Source organism: Meriones unguiculatus, chromosome 7 (assembly GCF_030254825.1).
Source record: "Meriones unguiculatus strain TT.TT164.6M chromosome 7, Bangor_MerUng_6.1, whole genome shotgun sequence".
In the NCBI taxonomy this organism is placed as follows: domain Eukaryota; kingdom Metazoa; phylum Chordata; class Mammalia; order Rodentia; family Muridae; genus Meriones; species Meriones unguiculatus.
Genome location: NC_083355.1, coordinates 115785231 through 115806673, shown reverse-complemented (window position 1 = coordinate 115806673; position 21443 = coordinate 115785231). Strand labels below are relative to the sequence as shown.

At 56.1% G+C, this 21443-nt stretch overlaps 1 protein-coding gene across 2 annotated transcripts in view; it reads left to right on the top strand.

Annotated features, from left to right (window-relative positions):
* The window catches only part of Cdc42bpb (CDC42 binding protein kinase beta), an 89139-nt gene extending 68583 nt beyond the window's left edge, over positions 1-20556 (top strand). Inside the window, exons 20-38 of one of the 2 annotated variants that reach the window (XM_021645528.2) lie at positions 542-636; positions 2209-2288; positions 4421-4471; positions 5488-5577; positions 5795-5872; positions 7159-7264; positions 8371-8507; positions 9075-9214; positions 9545-9626; positions 10801-11017; positions 11142-11204; positions 12451-13050; positions 15435-15532; positions 15615-15699; positions 15787-15904; positions 16030-16147; positions 16578-16683; positions 16773-16843; positions 19345-20556. In XM_021645528.2, the coding sequence (XP_021501203.1) occupies positions 542-636; positions 2209-2288; positions 4421-4471; positions 5488-5577; positions 5795-5872; positions 7159-7264; positions 8371-8507; positions 9075-9214; positions 9545-9626; positions 10801-11017; positions 11142-11204; positions 12451-13050; positions 15435-15532; positions 15615-15699; positions 15787-15904; positions 16030-16147; positions 16578-16683; positions 16773-16843; positions 19345-19476 (2467 nt within the window). In that variant the 3' untranslated portion in view covers positions 19477-20556. The remainder of the gene's footprint in view (positions 1-541; positions 637-2208; positions 2289-4420; positions 4472-5487; positions 5578-5794; positions 5873-7158; positions 7265-8370; positions 8508-9074; positions 9215-9544; positions 9627-10800; positions 11018-11141; positions 11205-12450; positions 13051-15434; positions 15533-15614; positions 15700-15786; positions 15905-16029; positions 16148-16577; positions 16684-16772; positions 16844-19344) is intronic. The other variant, XM_021645529.2, reaches the window with a different exon arrangement.
* The last annotated feature ends 887 nt before the right edge of the window (positions 20557-21443 follow it).

The window sequence follows — 21443 nt, the reverse complement described above, 5'->3', positions numbered from 1 at the left end:
AGGCTGAGACAGGAGGTTCTGAGTTCAAGGCCAGCCTGGACTATGAAAAAGCCGGAAAGGGCTGACGATGCGAGCCAGTGGTGAAGAACTTGCCATGCCTGAGCAATGCCTAGATTAGTTTTGTGCCCCTCATCCGCCCAGGCGAGTGGACATCACTGTCCCCATTCTACACGTGGCGAGACAGGTGCGGGTAGGAGGTGAGGTGATCTGCTCAGTGCCATCGCGCCAAGTGTGCCGGGTCCTCCACACTCACAGCAGCCCCCCTTGTGTCAGTCTCACCCGCAGTCTTACATGCTCCTTGAGCACGGTCTTATTTAGAGATCTTTGTTCACTGGTGTTAAGGCAAGGTCTTGATGGAGTCCAGCCCCGCCTGGTTTTGATCCTCCCGTGTCGGCTTCCTGGTTGCTGAGAGGAAGGGCTGGCATGCCATTAGCCCCTCTCAGGAAGCCAAGAGGGCCCTGCACTCATACTCCAGCACGTCGGAAAACAGGGCAGGTGCCCTCTGTTCAGTGCACTTACAGCCATTTACTTCTTATTTCAGCAAACTAAAGGAATCTGAAGCCAAAAACAGGGAATTATTAGAAGAAATGCAAATTCTGAAGAAAAAGATGGAGGAAAAATTTAGAGCAGATACAGGTAAATGAAAACCTAAAGATTTGAATTGTTAAATAGTAGCCTTTTCTAATGAGTGGTTTTCTTTTTATAGCTATGTTTAGTTGTATAAAATCTTTCAAAGCTAAAATTTTGAAACAATACGTTTAAAAATACCTCCCCCAAATTAGCAATAATTTCTTCCTTTGAAAATGAAAGCAAACACACACGTGCACACATGTAGTCACATATTCATATCCCCGGTCACACAAAACGTGGTCCTGTTCCGTGCGGGGGAGAGCACGGCCTGGCAACCCTCTGGGGCCCTTTTGCAGCTGCTCTGAGCCCTCTGGGCTTTTGCTGCCCTTTGCTCACCTGGAAGGTGCTGTGCTGTGGTGCTGAACAGCTGTAATCCCAGTGCTCGGGACGCTGAGGCAGGACGGTCCCGAGTTTGAGCCAGACTGGAGTCCATAGATGGGTGTGCATAGAGCGCTTCATGTGTTGGGGTAGATTTTAGAAGTGAGGCTTTGTCCATGGCAGAAGGCCTTATCAGTCAGTCTGGGACAGGAGGGCTTGCCCCACAGCCCACTCTCAAAGTGGCCGTCAACACCAGGATTCTTCATCCCAAAAGGTGTCTCTCACTACAGGAATTTGCACTCTTTGGTCTGTTGTGTAAAATCTGGGGCCTTCACGTTTCAGAAGCTTTTTTATATATTGAGGATGAAATCCCTTTTGATTTAGGTTGATTTTCCTACTTTGACTTTGCTAAGGAATAGCCTTCCTGGGGTAGGGTTTAGCTTAACGTTAGAGTGTTTCCCTGACATGCAGAGTTCTGGCCTGTGCACCCATGAGTGCTGCTGCATCCAGGCATGCTGATCTGCAATGAGACCCTGCTGTCCCCTCCCAAAAACTTTTTTGTGTAGAACTTACTAATCTGGGCTTTCCCTGAGAAGGAAACTGTTCCCGCTGTGGCTGTTCAGGTCATGAGTACGTTTTCTGATCATTTTATATTCTCTGGATATCGCTGTTCTGCTGGGTTGTACGGCTCCACATCGCTTGCATGCTTGGTGCCTGCCCAGGCCAGAAGTGGGTCCTCTGGAACTGGGATCTGATTACAGTCGATTGTGAACATCTGGGAATCCAGCCTGGGTCTTCTGGACGTGTCGCATATCCAGTGCCCTTGACCTCCGAGTCACCTTTTCAGCCCCCTCGTCCCATTCTTTTTAGAAACAGGACAGAATCTCATGGTGTTGCTCAGGCTGGCCTCAAACTTCTGGCCTTCCCCCCACCCACCCCGGCCCGGCGCGGCTTCAGCTTTAGGTTGGGGGTAGTGGACGTGAGCCCACTCTGGCCTGATGCTCAGTGTCTCCCCAGCTGTATGCTCGTCTCAGCTCTCCTTTCTCTACTGACATCGTGTGGGGCATTTCTCCTCACGCAGCCTCTGTGACCCTGTGATCCCTCCTGCCATCCACCCCTCCTTTGAGAGGCTTTCTCGGGTTCCTTTGTGAGAAGAGTGTTAACTCCGCCTACTCTGGAATCCCATCAGGTTGGTGGGTTTCTTTTAGGACAACTTATGTCTTTATGGTTTTTGCCTCAGTTTTCTTTTCTTTCTGGCAGGGCTCAAACTCCCAGACTTCCAGGATTCCATCTTTGAGTATTTCAACACTGCTCCTCTTGCACATGATCTGACCTTCAGAGTGAGTACTGCTTGTTGAAAAGAAGTGTGTAAGTTACAGATAGTGAATGTAGGCTGGCGTGGTGGCACACGCCTGTGATCCCAGCGCCCACGGAGGCAGAGGCAGGAGGGTCTCTGTGAGTTCAAGGCCAGCCTGCTCTACAGAGTGAGTCCAGGACAGCCAGGGCTACACAGAGGAAACTGTCCCCTCCCCCCAAAAAATTATAATTAAAAATTTTAAAAATATAGAAACAGTAGAGTGTGGCTTCACAGCCTATAAACCCAAAAGGGCCCAGGACAGGAAGGTTTGACGTCGATGTGAGAGTTGTCAGGTGATGTCATGGTCAGGGAAGTCACGCATGTGAAGGTAGAGACCACTGAAGGTGTTGGAACTGCTCCTGGAGACTGGGCAGAACTGAAAAATACTTCGCCTTTGCAGTGCAGAAATCTACACTGGCCCCTGGCTGAGCAGTGAATGTTTGGGGTAAAATTTAAAATAATAGTCATGTTTAAAGTAAAAGTCCTGTTGCCACTTCTGGGCCTTCTGTGTGGAGTGGACTCAGTGGTTAATGGGGAAAGTGGTTTATAAGGGATTGAGTAGCAAGCCTGGCCCTGCCCGTCACTAAGCCGGCAAACCTCAGGGTGACCAGGGCGTGGCTGCCGTCTGCTGAGAATGCCCCTGCAGAGCAGCCAAGCCGCCTCTGCCTGCCCCACGGGTGTCCCAGGGCAGCCGTGCTCTCCCTCGGGAGCAGCGGAGCAGACTGGCTGTCCTAGTTCCTTGCATGCGCATGGGAACTCGAAGGCTGGGGGCAGCTTAGTGACAGGCCTCGCCTAGCACCGGTTTGATCCCCGCTCCGTAAGGAGCTGAAGGGTGAAAGGTGTGTCTTCAGTGGAGCAGCAGGTTGAGCACCTGGAGCTGGTCTTCCAAACCTCTTCCTTACTGTTGACCCTTCCAGGAGTCAGAGCGAACGTAGTGAGCGCTCACATACTCCCCTGCCATGCGCTGCATCTGTGCACGCGCCCTCTCTCCACCCGCCTGCCTCCCTCACGTGCACAGGTTTTCTCTAACCTAGCCGATAGTGGTTTGTAGACAGCAGCGAGCAGAGCACCTTGCACGGTTGTTTCCCCAGACTCAGGCTCTTCTCCGTGAATGTCAGCACCATCCCAAGGCTGCACCCGCACGGAGGTTCACCTCAGGGCAGACTCGCTTGCAGTCCTGGCTCCTGGATATGACCCTCACGGCTGTTTCCTCCAGTCAGGACCCACCAGGGATCACTGCTGACTGGTTCTATCTAAACAGCCTGTCTCTTCCCGCTTAGGATAAAATAGAATGCCCCACACTCTGGGTTTATATCATGTTCCCAGTTTTGGAGGGGGGGTATATGTGTCTGTCAGTCTGTCAGTCTGTGTGTATCTGGGGAGTGCAGATTGGTGATTGTATGTGTGTCTGGGTGGGCGTGGTGGGTGTTGGCATTGATTCTGCACAGGAGACAGGGTTTTCTGTTCAGAGGCCCCTCTGCAGTTGACTCAACTAGCTGGCAGAGGCACCGCCTGGACTCCCTCCACTTTAAGCAGGTGGCGGTCACAGGTGACCACGTGGCCACATTGCAACCCTTGCAGTCTGAACTATGCAGGGTCGGGTGCTTACCATGCAGGGTTGGTTTGGTTTTTTCGAGACAGTGTTTCTCTGTAGTCCTGGCTGCCCTGGAACTTTCTCCATAGAGCAGATGGCCTACGTCCTCAGTTCTTTAGCAGATACAACAGTCCTTGCTCACGTTGGACAAACCTTCCCATGGGGCAGCATAGGTGGCATAAAGAGCTCAGCTTTCATAGCAGCACTACCAGAGTGGAAGTCGCGGCTTGGACTGCTAACCTGGAGATCACCAGTACACCTCATTCACTGTCCAGCATGCCTGCCATTTTTAGACGCTCTTCAGCCTTTCTCGTTTGTGTGTGAAGTATGCTTCCTTTAGGAGAAACCCTCAGCTGGGTCAGGGTCCGTGTTGAAAGTTCCCAGACTTGGGATCTGCTCTGGGTCTCTTCTTGTACTTTGCCAGATTAAATGCTAAATGCTAGAAGTGGGCCTCGGGCTTTGTCGCCAGGGTTTGCTGGGTGGGAATGATCATTTGTGTTCCTCCTGTCTGTTACACCAAGGACTCGCTCTCCTCCTCGTCTGCATCTTCTCTGCTAGCCTTGTGGGAGGACGTAAGTGACCGCACATGCCCTTCCGTGGTTGCTCAGGGACAGTGTCCTAGAAGTGACTGAGTCTGTGTCCTGTGATTAACAACTAAGGAAGCTGGGCTTTTACACCACTAACATGACTTTACTGGCTCACTCACCAATGGATCACTAACTGGTTAACCTGCTCTGTGGGTGGTGCTCGCGTGTACTAGCTGTACTCATTCTGATTAACCCATCCACAGAGGACTCCTTACCAGCCCCAGCACAGTGCCAGTTGTTCCTGAGCTGTGTTAACCCCCAAACCTCTTCCCCTCTAAACATGGGTTTTACTCGGGGTCGGAGCAGGTGCAGCTCTTGGAAGGCTGGGTCCGAAATGGAACAGTTCAGCTCTAGACTTGTATGTCTTCTCTGCACATTCCCATCTTGCTCCACCATGGGACCAGCAGTAACCTGTGCCCGGGGGGTATCAGGGCTGTGTCTGCAGAGCAGTTCACCCCAGATAGCTAATCATGATGTGTGCCTGTGAGTGCAGGCTCTAGCTGTCAGACTCTGTGGCATGACAGAATTGTCTCTTGATTTCTAGAAGAAGGTGGAGCATCTGGGTGGTCTCAGGCTGCCTGCACTTGGTATTTCCAGTTTTTTTTCTGAGGGCTGCCTGAGGCTGACTGTCCTAGTTCCCTATTATTAAAAAAAAAATTAAGATAGGTTTTTACTACTATGGCCTTAGCTGGCTTAGAACTCAGTATTTAGACCAGGTTGGCCTCAAACTCACGGAAATCTGCCTACAGAGTGCTGACTAAAAGTGTGCACTAACATGCCCAGGCCCCAGTCTCAACTTTTAAGTGGCTGGAGGAGAGGAGGCTCCCATTAGGGGGGCGCCAGGTGACAGCTTTCTGTTGGCAGGAATAGGGACTTGCCACTCCCTGGGAAAGGCAGGGTAGCTGTGAGTAAACAGATCTGCGGTAACTAGAGTACCGGGGACCCTAGACCCTCACAGAATACACTGTCCAGGAAAAAATACCACCTTCTTCTTTTCACAGAGCAGCTCAGCTAGTGATCAGGAAACGCAGGCTGCAAAGCTGGACCTGTCCCCATCAGTGTCCGTGGCCACGAGCACAGAGCAGCAGGAGGTGAGACTATTGTCCTGTGTGTGCCCCGTGGGCCTTGGTGTGCAGCGAGGCCCCTTTGCAGGCCCTCTGCCCATCATCTGAATGAGAGGAGGAGACCCTGGCAGCTGTCGCGACGGCGTAGTCAATTAGGGTGTTAATAATTGATAAGTTCTAGAGAGAAACCCCAGGTGGGATTCGGCAGCCAAGCTGTAGCTCACCTGTGCACACTTCGTCCTAGGACATGGCTCGGCCCCAGCAGAGGCCGTCCGCTGTGCCGTTGCCCAACACACAGGCCCTCGCCGTGGCTGGACCCAAGGTAGGCCCTTCCTTATCGCTGGGTACCTTCTGTGTTTTAGAAGTTCAATTTTGTAAAGACATCTGTGCTGATTTTGAATATGCACAGTAGGGCCCTCGTGGCCCGGGATAGTTCGCAAACATAAGTCCAGGACCGCCATCTTCACACACAGCACCGAGTGTGTGTCTCAGCTGAAGTGGTGCTGAGTCTCTTCTTTTCCTCATTAGTCCCATGCCTGGTTGATAGGAAGGTGGCCTCTCCCATCCAATCGCTTCTCCGTACTCTCCGTGTCTGCTGTAGTGAGAACCATATGGTTGTAGGAGAATCTTTCCCAGCATTTAATGGAGCTATCTGCAGTTTGCAGTTTGACATGTGCCTTTTGCAAAAGCCTGGCACCTTAGTGCATGTCTTCACCTTGTTTTCCTGGCTAGCCTTGAAGCCCCAGTGGGGCTCCTTTCTCTGTGTAAACATGAGTGTTGACTGTAAGTTTCCCAATTTCGGCAGACCCTGAGGCTCTAGCTTGGTCGAATTTTGCCAGTATGCCTGGCATGGACTTGTGTCTGATTTTTTTTTTTTTAATTTAAATTCAGACCTATTAATGTTCTTCCCTGGAAGCCTGAGATTAATTCATGCTTTGGCTCTGGGGCTTAGGCTCTTGCAGAAGCAAGGACCATGCTGAGGGACTGCTTCTGAGACCCAGAGACAGCTTAGTGACGACTGAGCCCCTGCCTCCTCTCTGGCCACCTCCCCTACTCCTTGAGAAGCACGTGGCCTTGCCAGTGTCTTCCTGAGCAGTGTGTCTGTCACCTTTGTCACGTGCTTCCCAGGCATGCCCTCCTGGCCTCTTGTCAGCTAGCCTCACCGTTCTTCCCCTGTGTCACCTTCTATTTTTTTCTGGCATAAGACAGCGGGTCTTTCCAAGATTTTGCTGTTAACGTTTCTTGTAAATTAAAAGTGCTGTCTTGGTCACACACCTAAGAAAAGTCAAACCCAGAGGGTTCCAGGCTAAATCCGAAAATGCAGTTGGTGCTGGTCCCTGGAGGCTGCTCGTGACCTAAGCCAAGTACCAGCTGTGAAAGGCAATGCTGTGAGCTCCCCCAGCTCTGCCCGTGACACAGCTAGCTGAAGGAAGCAGGGCTGTTGAGTTCCGGCCTGGGATGCTGGGTTAGCGCTGCAGACGAGGAGCCCGTGACTGAGAAGCGGCATGCAGCAGGCCGTTCCTCAAGTTGACACCAGTTCTGATCAGTCCAGAGCAGTCTCCCTGGCTGCCAGTCACATGACCTGCTCTGCTTGGCCCTTTCCTGCAGCCCAAAGCACACCAGTTCAGCATCAAGTCCTTCTCCAGCCCCACCCAGTGCAGCCACTGCACGTCCTTGATGGTCGGACTGATCCGGCAGGGCTACGCCTGCGAAGGTGAGTGCTGGCCTGTGTGCAGGGGTCAGAGTGCTTGGGCAGCCCACACTGCTGTGGGCCAGCCGGCAGAGGGGCGTGTCAGCGGGTGCAGCAGGCCCGCTCTTCACGATGCCCCGTCAAGGCCTGCTGCAGGCCTGCAGGTTATCTGTCACCCAAGAGTGCCTATAGGCAAACGCCACAGCCATTCCACCAGCTAGGAAACAAGGAGGGTGGGCCAGCACCCCACGTGCCACTCCCATGTTGTATGGGGTGCTGTTTTTAATTAACATTTATTTGTGTGTGTGAGTGTGGGCGTGTGCCACAGTTCCTGTGAGAGCTGCTTCTCTTCTCACCTTTGGTTCGGAGGTTGGACTCAAGCTGTCGGACTTGGCAGCAGTCACCTCTACCTGCCAAGCCTTCTCACCGCCGCGCCCCTCCCCCCCCATCTGTCTACATCCACCATGACTATATTGTGTCTACTCCATGGTAGTTTTTTTTTTTTTTTTTCAGGGTTTTTTTGAGACAGGGTTTCTCTGGCCTGGACTCACTTTGTAAACCAGGCTGGCCGAGAACTCACAGAGATCCGCCCGTCTCTGCCTCCCAAGAGCCGGGATCACAGGTGTGCGCCACCACACCCGTCCAGTCATTATTTTTAAGTTACAAAAATCCTCTGTGTCGTGCTCCACACTCCCGAGCCTGTTCACTGACTGCGTGTGCCTCATTTCACCCATGCCACGTGTGAAGGGTGTGACGCCTGGGTCGGTGCCTCTGCCCCAAACACACTGCCTCTGCAGTTGTCTTAAGCCTTCTGATTGGCTGTGTGCCACTGTGACCTTTGCCCTGCAGTGACCTGCAGGTGACCCAGGTGGCAGACCTGGCTCAGATTGGCTGTGTGTCTGGAGACTGCCTGTGTGGAGTAAAGGCAAGCCTCAGTGGTATGTGGGCACTGTGATTTGTTTTCAGAAAGTCACTTGATTTTTTTCGAGCAGTTTTTCGGAAGCCCTTCTGGGAGTTTTCTTTGCCATGCTGGAACCCTCGGCTTCCTAGGCCGCGTGTGTGGAGTACGTGCTCAGCAAGTCTGCATCCCTGGCAGCACGTTGTGAGGTGGGACTTGTCCTCTCTTGCAGTGTGTGCGTTTTCCTGCCACGTGTCCTGCAAAGACAGCGCTCCCCAGGTGTGCCCCATACCTCAGGAGCAGTCCAAGAGGCCTCTCGGTGTAGACGTGCAGAGGGGCATAGGCACAGCCTACAAGGGCTACGTCAAGGTAGGAGGATCCAGCTCCTGTCCCCCTTTCATTACGTCAGCCCATGGTTCTTTGGTGTCGTGACTAGTGTTCTTGAAGCATCCCCCCACCCCCCCGATGTGTGAGCAGCTCTGGTACCACTCTTGCCTCAGAGCGAGGGGCTCAGGCACAGCTGCTACTTTAAATGTCCAGGAGCCTGAGACCTGTTGGACAGGGAGAGTCCACCTACGGGTGCCACAGTAACTTCCTTGGCGCCTGGCCAATGAGCTTGGAGTCAGGGTTCCAAAGCCAAGTACAGCTGCAGCCTCCAGGACCAGTGTGATCCTGGGTTGCCAGCGTCCCTGTGTAACCTTCCCATTAACAAGCTTCTCCTAGTCAGGCCCTGTGCCTCCTGAGCCAGGACTGTCTCACCCGGACACCGGCTTGTCTACCAGTCTGGGAAGAGGGTTGGTGGGGCCAGTTCCTGGAGAACCAGGACAGTCATATAGCAGGTAGACACAGACTAAGAAAGCCTAAGGGTCTGCCAGTCTCTGCCTGTGTTGCCAAGATCTGTGGCCCAGGGGAAACGTGGTCGCTGTTGGTTTGTAGGTCCCAAAGCCCACAGGAGTGAAGAAAGGATGGCAGCGGGCTTATGCGGTGGTCTGTGACTGCAAACTCTTCCTGTATGACCTGCCAGAAGGAAAGTCTACCCAGCCGGGCGTCGTTGCCAGTCAGGTCTTGGACCTCAGGTATGTTCAGTGTGGCAGAACTGCCCAGGTACCAAGGGCACACTCAGCGCTACAGTGTGGAGGGCCTGTGCCGTTCTTGCCTTGTGCCAAATCAGGAAGGCGGGCATTGTGACTCTCCGTAGCTGCCATATGTCTGGCACGGCCTCCAGTGTTCTTGGGCTGGTTCCCTCAGGGAGCAGCGAGAGCACAGAGTCGGAGTCAACAGCAGTGGGCAGTGTCCCCTCTGCAAGGGGCTCTGTTCTCAGTGTCCCCTGAGATGCTGGGTAAGCTGTGAAACGTTTCAGCAGATCCGCAGGGCTTTCTCAACTGTGTGCATTTCGTTCTTGCCAGAGATGACGAGTTTTCTGTGAGCTCAGTCCTGGCCTCAGATGTCATCCACGCAACACGCCGAGACATTCCGTGCATATTCAAGGTACGGGTTTCTCTATTTCTGTTTGCTTATAGTCATTTAAAAAATAAATCTCACTGTTAAATGACAGCAGTTCTTAAAAACAAAATGAACAAAGACCGTGGGCACAGTGGTGTGCCCTTTGAGCCCAGGACTTGAGCCAGAGGCAGCAGACCTCAGTAAGCCCCGACATTCAGGGCTAGACAGTGCGACCCTGCCCCCACACCCGCAAAGGCAGTGCTCTGGGCATCTCACTGCCCTTCAGCAAGCTCCGGTGAACATCCCAGGAGGCCCTGTTCTTACCTTGTACCGTGTGCCTGCCCGGCATGGTGACCCTCGCTCAACACCCTGTCCCCTACAGCCTATGTTTCATGAAGGGTCTGCCTGCCGCCGGCTTCCCCTGGGGCCCTCTCCTCACTCGCCCCCTGAGCACCTTCCCCACCTAGTTTTCCTTCCACCCTCGCCACAGTGTCTTGGCTTCACGGTGGATCTGTGAGCTCTGTCTTGCTTTAGGGTGCCCCTTCCTGGCAGACATACTCCACTGAGTACAACAGAAAACTAGCAAGGACTCCTTCGCCTTTGTCTCGCTGACCGGGTGGGAGCCCTCTGCCCTCCCAGTAGCGCTCTACGTCGGGAAGCTCCGGAAGACACTCCTTCCAGCTGTCGCTTCTGTAGACGCGTTTGGCTGACCACAAAGCTCGGTCTAAGGGCTGTTACTGAATCACGTGGAGTCAGCAGCAGCCCTTCTGTATATGTTCCAGACAATCACCACCACTGTTCAAAGTGACAGTCATCTTCCACTGCGGGGCCTCCCAGGTTCCTGCTGGGGTCCTAGTGAGCGCTGGAGACCTCCTCGTCCCTGGACATGCTTTAAGAGCCCACATTGTAGTCATTGTAAAGTTACTCAAGAAAGCAAGTTTTAAGTTTACATTTACACAGTATAGTGTTGACCAGAGCAGAATTAACTCAAATCTGGCAGGGAGAGACATCTGTGTTTGCAGCGCTGCCCCCTCCTGTCAGCTGCTCTGCTCTGCCTGGCTGGCAGCTGAGGAGATTGGTGGCCTCTGGGGCAACTCAGGGACATTGACGTGACTTACCGTCCCGTTTGAGACCTCGGGGGCTAGGTAGTTCCAGCGCAGTCCGTGTTCTGATCTGGCTGGCAGCTCATGGTTTTGTCTGTTTTGTTTTTCTCATGAAGGTGACGGCCTCTCTCTTAGGTTCGCCTTGTAAGACCAGCTCACTGCTCATCCTGACGGAGAACGAGAACGAGAAGAGGAAGTGGGTTGGGATTCTTGAAGGACTGCAGGCGATCCTCCACAAGAACCGGCTGCGGAGCCAGGTGGTGCACGTGGCCCAGGAGGCCTACGACAGCACCCTGCCGCTCATCAAGGCCGTGCTTGCTGCCGCCATCGTGGGTATGTGTGAGGGCCCGCGCCGTGGGAGCTCCGGCTGCGTGGTCCCATCCATCTGAACGTGTAGGCGGTTTCTCCTGTTGGAAGAAGCGGGGCTGGCTCACGGGCGCTTGTATTGTTTCCCCAGATGGAGACAGGATTGCAGTCGGCCTGGAAGAGGGCCTCTATGTCATCGAGCTCACCCGAGATGGTGAGTACAAGGGTGTGAGTCCTGCTGGGCTACTCAGACACAGGGGCCTTCAGAGGGCTCCGTGGTGGCACTCGGACTTAGCGTGGCACGGTGCCGTGACTGAGGCCCTGGAGTCCACCCCCAGTGCTGTGAAAGAGGAACGCCTTGACATGTCAGTTGAGTGACAGTGTCAGAGGACGTTAGCAAGACATGGAATGAAAGAGCTCTCCGTTGACATGGCGGGCACTCAGCATATTCAGGTGCCGGGGCTTGTTTGCTGGACAGCTTCACATGTCTGGAGAGGCAGTGAGGAACCCTTGTTTGATTAGTTACTTATTTTGTGTGTGGGGGATTGTGTTTTCAAGACAGATTCTCTCTATGTAGTCCTGACTGTCCTGGAACTCACAGAGATCACCTGGCTCTGCCTTCACCATGCTCGGCTAAATTTTTGAAATGTGCATTTATTTATTTATTTTTGTGGTGGAGGTATGAAGTATAGAGGTTAGAGACAGCCTATGCAGGTAGGTGCTGGGGCCTAACGCTCCAGCTCGGCAGCAAGCACCTTTACCGCTGAGCCATCTTGCTGGTCCTCTGTTGAATTTTATTTGTTTGCTTATTTGTTTTTGAGACAGACTAGCCCTAGCTATCCTATAATTCACTGTGTAGGTCAGGCTGACCTGGAAATCACAGAGGTCCTACCTCTTGCTTCCCGGGTGCTGGGATTACAGGGATACGCCACTGCCACTGAATTCTTGAAAGAGAATGGGATGGGGTGGTGGGTCTCAGCCCCTCAGGAGAACCCAGCAATGCTGGTGTACTGAAACTTCCCAGAGTTCCTGTGTTCCTCTCCTGCCGGCCGGGGAAGGGGCCTTTCCCTGCCTTTCCCCATCCACAGCCCTTCCTGTTGAGTGAGAGTGAGCCAGAGCCCACAGTGGCCAGAACATGTAGGCAGCTGAGCGCTTCAGGCTGCAGACCAGCGAAGGCAAGTGGCACTCCTAAGCCAGCTCTTGCCCTGCTTGGAGTGGGCACGAGTGTGGGAATTGCAGGTGCCGCTTCCAGGGCCTTGTCGTGCTCGAAGTGCCCAGCTAGAACCTGCACAGGGAGGGCAGTGGCAGGACCAGTGTTGTCAGGAGGTGGAGACAAGGGTGCCACTGTCTCTGTTAGGGGCGTTTGCAACACTGGCCCTGGGCCTGACTGGTGGGAGGATTGCTGGGGGACCCAAGGGCTGTGTCAGCCAGAGCCAGTCACCCGCATCCTTTGGCCGCAGTGATTGTCCGCGCTGCTGACTGCAAGAAGGTTTACCAGATCGAACTGGCACCCAAGGAGAAGATCATCATCCTCCTCTGTGGCCGGAACCACCACGTGCACCTCCACCCCTGGTCTGCCTTTGACGGAGCGGAAGCGAGCAACTTTGACATCAAGCTCCCAGAGACGAAAGGCTGCCAGCTGATAGCAACAGGGACACTGAGGAAGAGCTCTGCCACCTGCCTGTTTGTCGCCGTGAAGCGACTGATCCTTTGCTACGAGATCCAGAGAACTAAGCCTTTCCACAGGAAGTTCAATGAGATGGTGGCTCCGGGCCACGTGCAGTGGATGGCCGTGTTCAAGGACAGGCTCTGTGTTGGCTACCCTTCTGGGTTCTCTCTGTTGAGCATCCAGGGGGACGGGCAGCCTTTAGACCTGGTAAATCCCACTGACCCCTCGCTTGCGTTCCTCTCACAGCAGTCTTTCGATGCCCTTTGCGCTGTGGAGCTCAAAAGTGAGGAGTACCTGCTTTGCTTCAGCCACATGGGACTGTACGTGGACCCTCAAGGCCGGAGGTCACGCATGCAGGAGCTCATGTGGCCTGCGGCTCCTGTCGCCTGTAGTATGTATATGTTTTTCTGTTGCCATATCACTGTTGCTGCTTCTCACGTGGACGGTCGGCATGTGCTGTTGGCTTTGGTTTGTCTCCCAGTCCCTGAGTGGAGGGTTAAGGAGCAGGATGAGCAGGGCGTGTGCAGGCTACATGCTGCCGTGTTGGGGCTGGTCCCTGTGCTGGCCAGCAGCCTCACTCCCAGACCCTGCTGCCTCTGCTGTGTGGCTGCAGGCGGCCTCCTGGCCACAAAGGCACAGCGGATGGGGACGGGACCTCGAGTCTTTAAACGGCGTCCCCACAGTTGGTGAATTCACAGGGCAGTGTGCAGCTACAGGGATTTGTTACCCAGAGACTTAACTCCAGTGTCAAGTTTATGCCCCTGCAAAGCGCTTGCCGTAAGAACCGTGTGTGTGAGCAGGCGCCGTGCAGGGCCCGGAACACCCTATGCGCTGGAAGTTGTGCTGGGAGGACGGAGCGCCTCTGGTGTCTGGGCCAGCTTGCCCCGCTGCCTTACTCCTGGAGGCCTTAAGCCTGCCGTGCTGGCCAGCCGTCGAGACATCGGAGGCCAGCAGAGTGCAGCCTGGTTCTGAGCTGGAGCCTCAGGGGTCGCCGGACAGGAGGTGGTGGCATGTCTCCCTAACGGTAGACAGCACAAACATTCAGGCTGCCTCCTCGCCGCTTGGGCTAAGCTAGACGCCAGGTCTGTCAGGGCTGATAATCAACCCGCCCTTTTCCCTCACCGGGGAACTGGAGCGGCAGGCGGCAGCCTCGGTGACTCCTTGGCCTGGTCTCTGCAGGCAGCCAGTGCAGCGCCCTAAGCCACACTCCCACCCTAGGCTTTCATTCTTCAGTTTGCAGCTGGGAAGGACCCAAGTCCTTAAGCACGTGTCCTAAAATCCTGGGCACGGATAACTAGGGTGGACACCCAGCGCTCGGCCTTCCCACTCCTGTGGGCCTTGCTTCTCAGCCCGTGTATAACCGATTCCCAGTCAGCTGTGCAGGAGTGACGGGCTCTGAGGATGGCGCAGCAGCGTCCGTGCTGCCTTCTGGCCGTCTCGGGGGCCGAGGTGTGGAGCCGCTGCGGCCGGCAGTCCGCCCGGCAACCCAGCACATTCAAACACTTTGGCTTGAACTTGGCCCTCGTTGACAAATCCGAAGCAAAGCCCCCGTATGTTCAGCAAGTGAGAGCACTTGCCCCGGGCTGCCATGTGGAGAGTTCTCATCTTGGAGGTAACTGAGGGCCGGCCTCTGCACACGGCGCTCAGTAGCGCCCCTCCCCCCAGGGCCTGAAGCACCACTGCTGGGCAGGTTTGGTGGCCGGTTCCGGGGAGTCACACACGTTCAGTGAGTGCTGGTGGCAGGGTTAGGCCAGCCTCGTGTGCAGAGGTGCTCTAGTGCTCAGCCAGCCTGTCCTGCGGTCGAGGCCTGCCACTGCCGCGCCGTGAAGCCCTGACCGTATGTGAGGACACCGCAGGTCCCTGGTGGCCAGGCCATCTGCAGCAGCATAGCCAAGGGGAAGTGGACACCCAGTCCTTGGGTCTGGCGGGCCAATCAGGTGGGCTTTGCTGTGTCCTTCAGCCTGCATGCTCGGAGGCAGAGGGCTGTGGGCATGTGTCTGCGCTGTAGCAGGTCAGTTGGCACAGCCTGACAGAAAGCGTGCCTTAGAGCGCTGGGACCGGAGGGGACGCCACCACCAGCTGCTTCTCATCTGAGTGCTTTCAGAAGAGCTTCCTAGAGTGAGGCCTACCACTGTGTGACATGTACATGGCCTGGGCATGCCCCAGAGCAAAGAGGGGGCTAGGGGGCGTCTTAAACATGCACCCAGAAACCTGAGCTCTTTCTGCTGTTTTAGAGGCTTTGGGGCCTGGAGGGCTGGCTCAGTGGCCAAGAGCACTGACTGCTCTCCCGGGGGCTGGGCTGCACTTCCCAGCTTCCACGTGGTGGCAGCTCCCAACCATCTGTAAGTACAGTTGCTGGGGCTGCTGTGCCCCCTTCCCAGTGCTCTTGGCACCGTGTGCACAGGGCGCACAGACAGGCATGCAGCCAACCCCCGTGCACGTAAAGAAAGGAAGAACGGGGAGAGCGCTGAGGTTTCTGCCCGGCAGTGCAGAGCAGGTCCCTGCCCGAGGGCAGCAGGGTTGAGCTTTGCGGAGCCTGTGTCTGTGAGGAAGTGGATTGTGAAAATCAGCTTCAGCGTCCTTCTGTAGTACGGGGAAGACAGCCTGGCTGCGGAGGCAGGGGAGGCCTCTGGACACAGTTAGACACACGTGACGTTGACGGAAGGGTGGCTTCTGCCATGGGAGCCCCACCAGGGCAGTGCTGTGTCCCTGCAGCTCCCCGGGGCTGGACCGGCAAGGACGGCCCGCGCTTACTTGCTCTCTTCATCCGCACAGGTTGCAGCCCCTCCCACGTCACGGTGTACAGCGAGTATGGGGTGGATGTCTTTGACGTGCGCACCATGGAGTGGGTGCAGACCATCGGCCTGAGGAGGGTAAGAGCAGGCGGCCCTGCCGAGGGCGGCTGCGCGCCCTGGTTCCTGGGGTCACACAGTGGGTCTTCTCCGCCCTTCACAGATCAGGCCTTTGAACTCTGACGGCAGCCTCAACCTGCTTGGCTGTGAGCCCCCACGCCTCATCTACTTCAAGAACAAGTTCGCAGGTGAGCTTCTCTCGTGGGAGGCAGGAGGGAGGTGGCCTCGCCCGTCCCGTGGCCGCCCCCCTGTGAACTCTTCCCCCGCCCCTGCAGGGACTGTTCTCCATGTGCCCGACACCTCGGACAACAGCAAGAAGCAGATGCTGCGCACTCGGAGTAAACGGCGTTTTGTCTTCAAGGTTCCGGAGGAAGAAAGGCTGCAGCAGCGCCGGTGAGGGCGGGTCCCCCTGGTCTGGGTCCCTGGGGCCACAGGACTGTCTGTACAGGGAAGGAAGGGCTAGCTGGAGCCAAAGGATGTTTCTAGGTTCCTGAACCTCAGCTGGTTCCTTTCTGCAGAGAGATGCTCAGAGACCCGGAATTGAGATCCAAAATGATATCCAACCCGACCAACTTCAACCACGTGGCTCACATGGGCCCCGGGGACGGGATGCAGGTGCTCATGGACCTGCCCCTGGTAAGTGCCCAGCCAGGTGTGCATGGGCGCCACCTACTGTGCGGGTGTGGGCAGTGCCCAGCAGCGCATCCCGCCTCAGAGGGCCGTGCTGACCCTGGGAAAGCCTTTCCGAGTGCTGCCTGGGCCACTCCTGACACGGAGGTGGGTCTCCCTGTGTGCACGCGTGTCCTTAGGACATAGCTGTCAAGAAAGGGCTTTCCAGCTCCTTGGTGTGAGGCCACAACAGTTTCTCTTTATTTTTAGCAGTGCATTTTCTGTAGGGTTTCTCTCCCCTGCCCTTGCTGGTCCTTAGCTCAGAGGCGCTCGCTGATGAGAAGCCATGTCCTGGGGCCCGCAGCTGGCCTGTGGACTGCCATCCCATGGTGGTAGCCCCGTGGTGGTCCCTGGCTGTGTTCACAGGCCACTCTCATGTGCTCCTCTCTTCCCCCAGAGCACAGCGCCCACGCCCCAGGAGGAGAAGCAGGGCCCTGCCCCTCCAGGCCTCCCTCGGCAGCCCCCGGCCAGGAGCAAGCCCTACATCTCCTGGCCCTCGTCAGGTACCAGGCGGGCCAGGTGCTGGGGCGGTGGCTCCATTCTTCGTGTTCCCTTGGCCTCTCCCTAAAGTCAAAGCTGCCCTTGTCTGTAGGTGGGTCCGAGCCTGGGGTGACTGCGCCTCTCAGGAGCATGTCCGATCCCGACCAGGATTTTGACAAAGAGGTACGTGTTACTCCAGCGCGGAAGGCTGTGGCCACACGGGCCTGCAGAGTGCAGACAGCAGTGCTTGTGAGGAGCGCACGTCCTTACTGTCAGCTGGGCCAGCTGCCCGAGACCTGGACCAGACAGACAGTGCGGCTGGGAGCACAGTCTTGAGCAGAGACCCCAGTAGCACCGGGCAAGGTTGTGGGGTCACCAGGCGTACACCCCACCTAGGGGTAAGGATTTCCTTTAGAGTTGAGCCAGGTTCTAACAGAGGGCACTCTCTGGCGCCCCTCCTTCTGAACCTTTCTTTTCTCTGAAGCGGTTTCCTGTAGCCCAGGCTGGCCTCAAGCTTACTATGTCGTTAAGGATGGCCTTGAACTCTTGCTCCTCCGGAGTGCAGCCCTGTGACTGTGGTGTGGGTTCCATGCCCTGCTACGTAGATGGTCAGGGGCCTGCCAAGGCCTCGTGTGTGGCCCTGGAGTTACAGGCGCACACCACCACACTGCACTCCTCTGGACTTGCTTTCTGAGGAGATCTGCCAGCCTTGCTCCTGAGTGCTGAGTAAAGGAGTGGCCACCACATGGGCGGGGCTTTTCCTGACAGGATCTCAGTCCGCTGAAAAGAATGGCTCTGCACCAGGCCTCCCGCAGCCTCCACTGACCTTTCCGTCTCTCTTTTCTGTGTGTGTGAGTGACATAGCCTGGCTCTCACCCTGGAGCGTCATCCCTGGTCAGCTGTGCTCCTGCCTCAGTCCCTCCCTGCAGAGCCCGGGTGAGAGCAGGCGGAACAGGGCTTATCTAGCGTGTCACAGCAGAGGCTGGATCTACATGCCCGGGGTTTTAGGGTCTTTCTGGAAACGGAGGCGCTGGCCTGTCACCCACAGCCACCCAACATGACAATGGTGATTGACGTGGCCACTCCTCCCTTTACAGCCCCGAGGCTCACACCCTGGCCATCTCCGCTGGTGAAGGGACCTTCTTCCATCTTTCCTCACCTGTGGCAAGCCTGCTAGATCTACTGCGTTTCTTGCTAGTGTGCTTTCTGAAGTCAGAATTTAAATGAGGTTTTGTTTTTTATGTTGTGTATGGGTGTTTGCCTGCATGTTTATCTCTGTGCCTGGTGCCCAAGGAGGCCAGGAGGAGCGCCAGATCCCCCTGGAAGCGCAGTAACGGATCACTGGGACACCATGTGGGTGCTGGGTGCCAAACTCAGGTCCCCTGAGAGCAGCAGTGTCTCCCCAGCCCCATGGTTCACATTCTGGGTGATGTAAAAGTTGCTTCTTTGGGCAGAACCCAATTTTTTACTGTTACACGTGCTTCTGATGGTCTAAAATCACGGCTGCATCCATTGCTTGCAGCCAGCGCCCCCCTTCTTAGCCGTTCCCTCGAGACTCTTGGCTGCTGTAGTTGTGCGTAGTGAGCTGTCGGAGCGTGAGCATCCGAGCCGTTCCCTGCAGGCGTGTTCTCGCCCAGCGTGTGGGCTCCACAGCCTCGTTGAAAGTCTTGAAAGTTAGTGCCTGTGCCTTTGCCCCGATTTCAGCACCACTGCTGCTTTTTACTAGACTTTGAATTAGAAACAGGAAAAAAAAGTCCTGGGACTCAAACCCTCTACCAGGGAGCCTCAACCCCATCCTCAGTGTTTGTTGTGAGTTTCCAGGCTGCTCTGAACGTTTCTGGCAGACTGAGAGCTTATGACCTTTCTCTTCAGCCTCCCAAGTAACTGGGATCATACGATGGGTCTGAGTCACCAGGCTCAGCTTTTGTTGAGAGCAACTTTCTACAAAAGGAATTTTGGGAGTCTCACTGAGCCTGTAGACCACTTAAGGACTGATCCCATCTTGGTAATGTCAGTCTGAAGCAGTGGGGTCCTCCAGTTCCCTGAATCTTCTGTATTGTTCCTGTGGGAGTTGCTAACACAGGCCAGATCCTTTGGAGTGGAGCTATAGGCAGCTGCGAGCTGCTTAGTGTGGTTGCTGGGAACCGAACCTAGGTCCTCAGAAGAGCAGCGTGCCCCTGAACGGCCCAGCCATCTCGCCAGCCCCCGAAGTAGCAGCTTGGGGTGCGTGCGTCTTTCACCCGTTTCTAAGGTTCTTTTCGGTGCTGTTGTGAGTGGCGTTGCCGTCTGTGGCTGTGTCGGTGGTGAACCTGCCGAGATCACCCGCATTTCCGGTCGTGCTCCTGGTGTGTGTGGCGTCCTTGGGACCGAGTGTGCAGAGTCACGTCACTGTGGGCAGCGTTAGGTCCCTTGCGCTGCGGTGTTGCCCTGTGGCGGGGAAGCAGCAGGTCTTCTTGTCCCCGACCCAGGGGAGGCGTTTCTCCACTGTGGGCAGCTGTGGACCCGGTGTTTATGCCCAGGGCTCCCACCTGGCTGCAGGTTGCGGCTTCTTTCTGCTCCTCCTCTTGCCCACTCAGGAGACCTGGTCCCTTCTCACCTGCGGCTCTGCAGAGGCCTGCACAGCGCACATGCCAGGGCGAGGAGCACCGCCTGTCCTCACGCTCTCTCTCTCTCTTCATTGGCAGCCTGACTCCGATTCCACCAAGCACTCGACTCCCTCCAACAGCTCCAACCCTAGCGGCCCCCCGAGCCCCAACTCGCCCCACCGGAGCCAGCTCCCCATGGAAGGCCTGGAGCAGCCACCCTGTGACGCCTGAGGCCGCGGCCTAGCACCGTGGGGTCACCGTCAGTGCCAAGACCGAGCTGCCCTCCAGTGTTGTCAAGGAAATGTAGTCAGTCTGTAGATAGGTAAAATAACCTTTATTATAATGGTCAGTTTTGCGCCACGTTGTTGGTGGCAATCGACCAGGTGTGTCCGTCTGCACAGCCGCAAGGCAACACTGTTCCGTTTGCACATGAAGGACCAGCCTCTCCCGCCAGGACCACAGGCCCGGGCCTGCTTCCTCTGCGGTGCCGGGGTGTCCCTCAAGACCCTCCCTGTCCCGAAATTGTCTCAAGGACCCTGAAGGACTAAAGTTGTGCACCACCCCAGTGTCACAGAGGCCCGTTTGTGGCCTTTCCTCACTTAGCCCCGACTCGGGCGGCTGCGGCAGTCCTGCCGTCCGCCTGCGTCCCTGTGTCCGTCCATTCTGGGCCACAGCCCCGCCCGAGGTGGCCCCTGCTGTACACTGGCTCCCCGTCTGTCTGCAGCCTGCCACGGGCCCACGCACACCTGGGGCAGGCAACCCACGGCCTGCTGACTTGAGAGGAGGCTGCAGCCTGGGGAGCCATGCCCCAGCCCCCTCCCCCACCCTGCATGGAGCCTCTGTGCTCAGTAGCCCAGGCAGTCACATGGAATCACCAACACTCCTGCACATTGGCAGAACGGCAGGCCTGGGCACGGCACGTGTATTTAACCCCGTCCCCCCCCCCCCCGTGTTGAGTGATAGGGGCTGCGGCCCTGCCCGCGAAGGCTGTGGTCAGCTGTGGCAGCAGACAGCCTGCCCTCGTCTTGGGCAGGCCGCCCTTCCCCACTGGCGTGCTTGGCGACGCAATTCAGGGCGCGCACTTGGCCCAGTTGGCACTGAGGGTCGTGGCACTACCGGCCACGCCTGCATGTCACACCCGGACCTGCCTGCCCGCCCATCCACCCTCCCGGCTCTGCCGGGGCAGGCACCGCTGGGGGTTCTGGTTTTTACTTTTTTAATGTAAGTCTGAGTCTTTGTAATTATTGAATTGTGAGAACATTTTTGGACAATTTACCTGTCAATAAAGCAGAAGACGGCAGTTTTAAAGTTCTCAGTGGTTTGTCTGAGAGTGATGTCACCCACTGTGCTCACAAGTAAACCTCTCCTAAAAAGAGAGGAGCACACGCACGTGACACCTGTACCCAGAGCCTAGGTCGCAGCGTCACCTGCACCGTGAAGCAGCTCAAAGGTGAGGCTGGGTGCAAGGGGACAGCCTGTTCGTGAGCACAGTCGGTACACAGCCGGTGAGGCCGGCCAGCCAGAGGGCCACCTGGCCAGCAGGACCTGCCCCCACAAGTCAGCTTTCCTGAGGGCGGAGTGGCCTGGCCGAGTTAGGTTGTACCTGCCACTCACTGGGGGCCCCAGTAAGGCCTGGAAAACGAGGACAGTAAGCGTTCACCTTAAAGCAAGGCATGAGAGGGCTGGGGTCCTCTGGGGAGTCTGAGATCACTCCTTGGCACAGACAAAACATTAGACCAAGAATTAAACATCTGGACCCGTGTGTGGCACCTCCTGTGGCTTCTGCATCAGCTCCTGCCTCCAGGTTCCTGCTCGAGTTCTTGTCCTGGCTTCAGTCAACAGTGCTGTGGTGCATAAACCAGACACGCCCTTTTTTCCAACTTGTGTGCCCCTGCTCTAGGCCACCGGAGGAGGGTTGGTTCGTGGCGTTTCCTCACAGCTGTGATAATCCCACACAGGACAGCCCTAAAAGCTGGGAAATGTGCTAAGTGGCTTGGGTGTTTCTAGGTCTCTGCATCCTCATCCTCCTCCTCCTCCTCCTCCTCCTCCTCCTCCTCCTCCTCCCCTCCCCCTCCTCATCTTCCTCCCCCTGCTGGTCCCGTTTAGGTACCTGTCCTATGCCTTGCTGCTCTCAGGGTGTCTTCCAGGAACAAGCTGTCCTCTCAGGGAACCCACTTCCTGTCTTCTTCCCGTGTCCT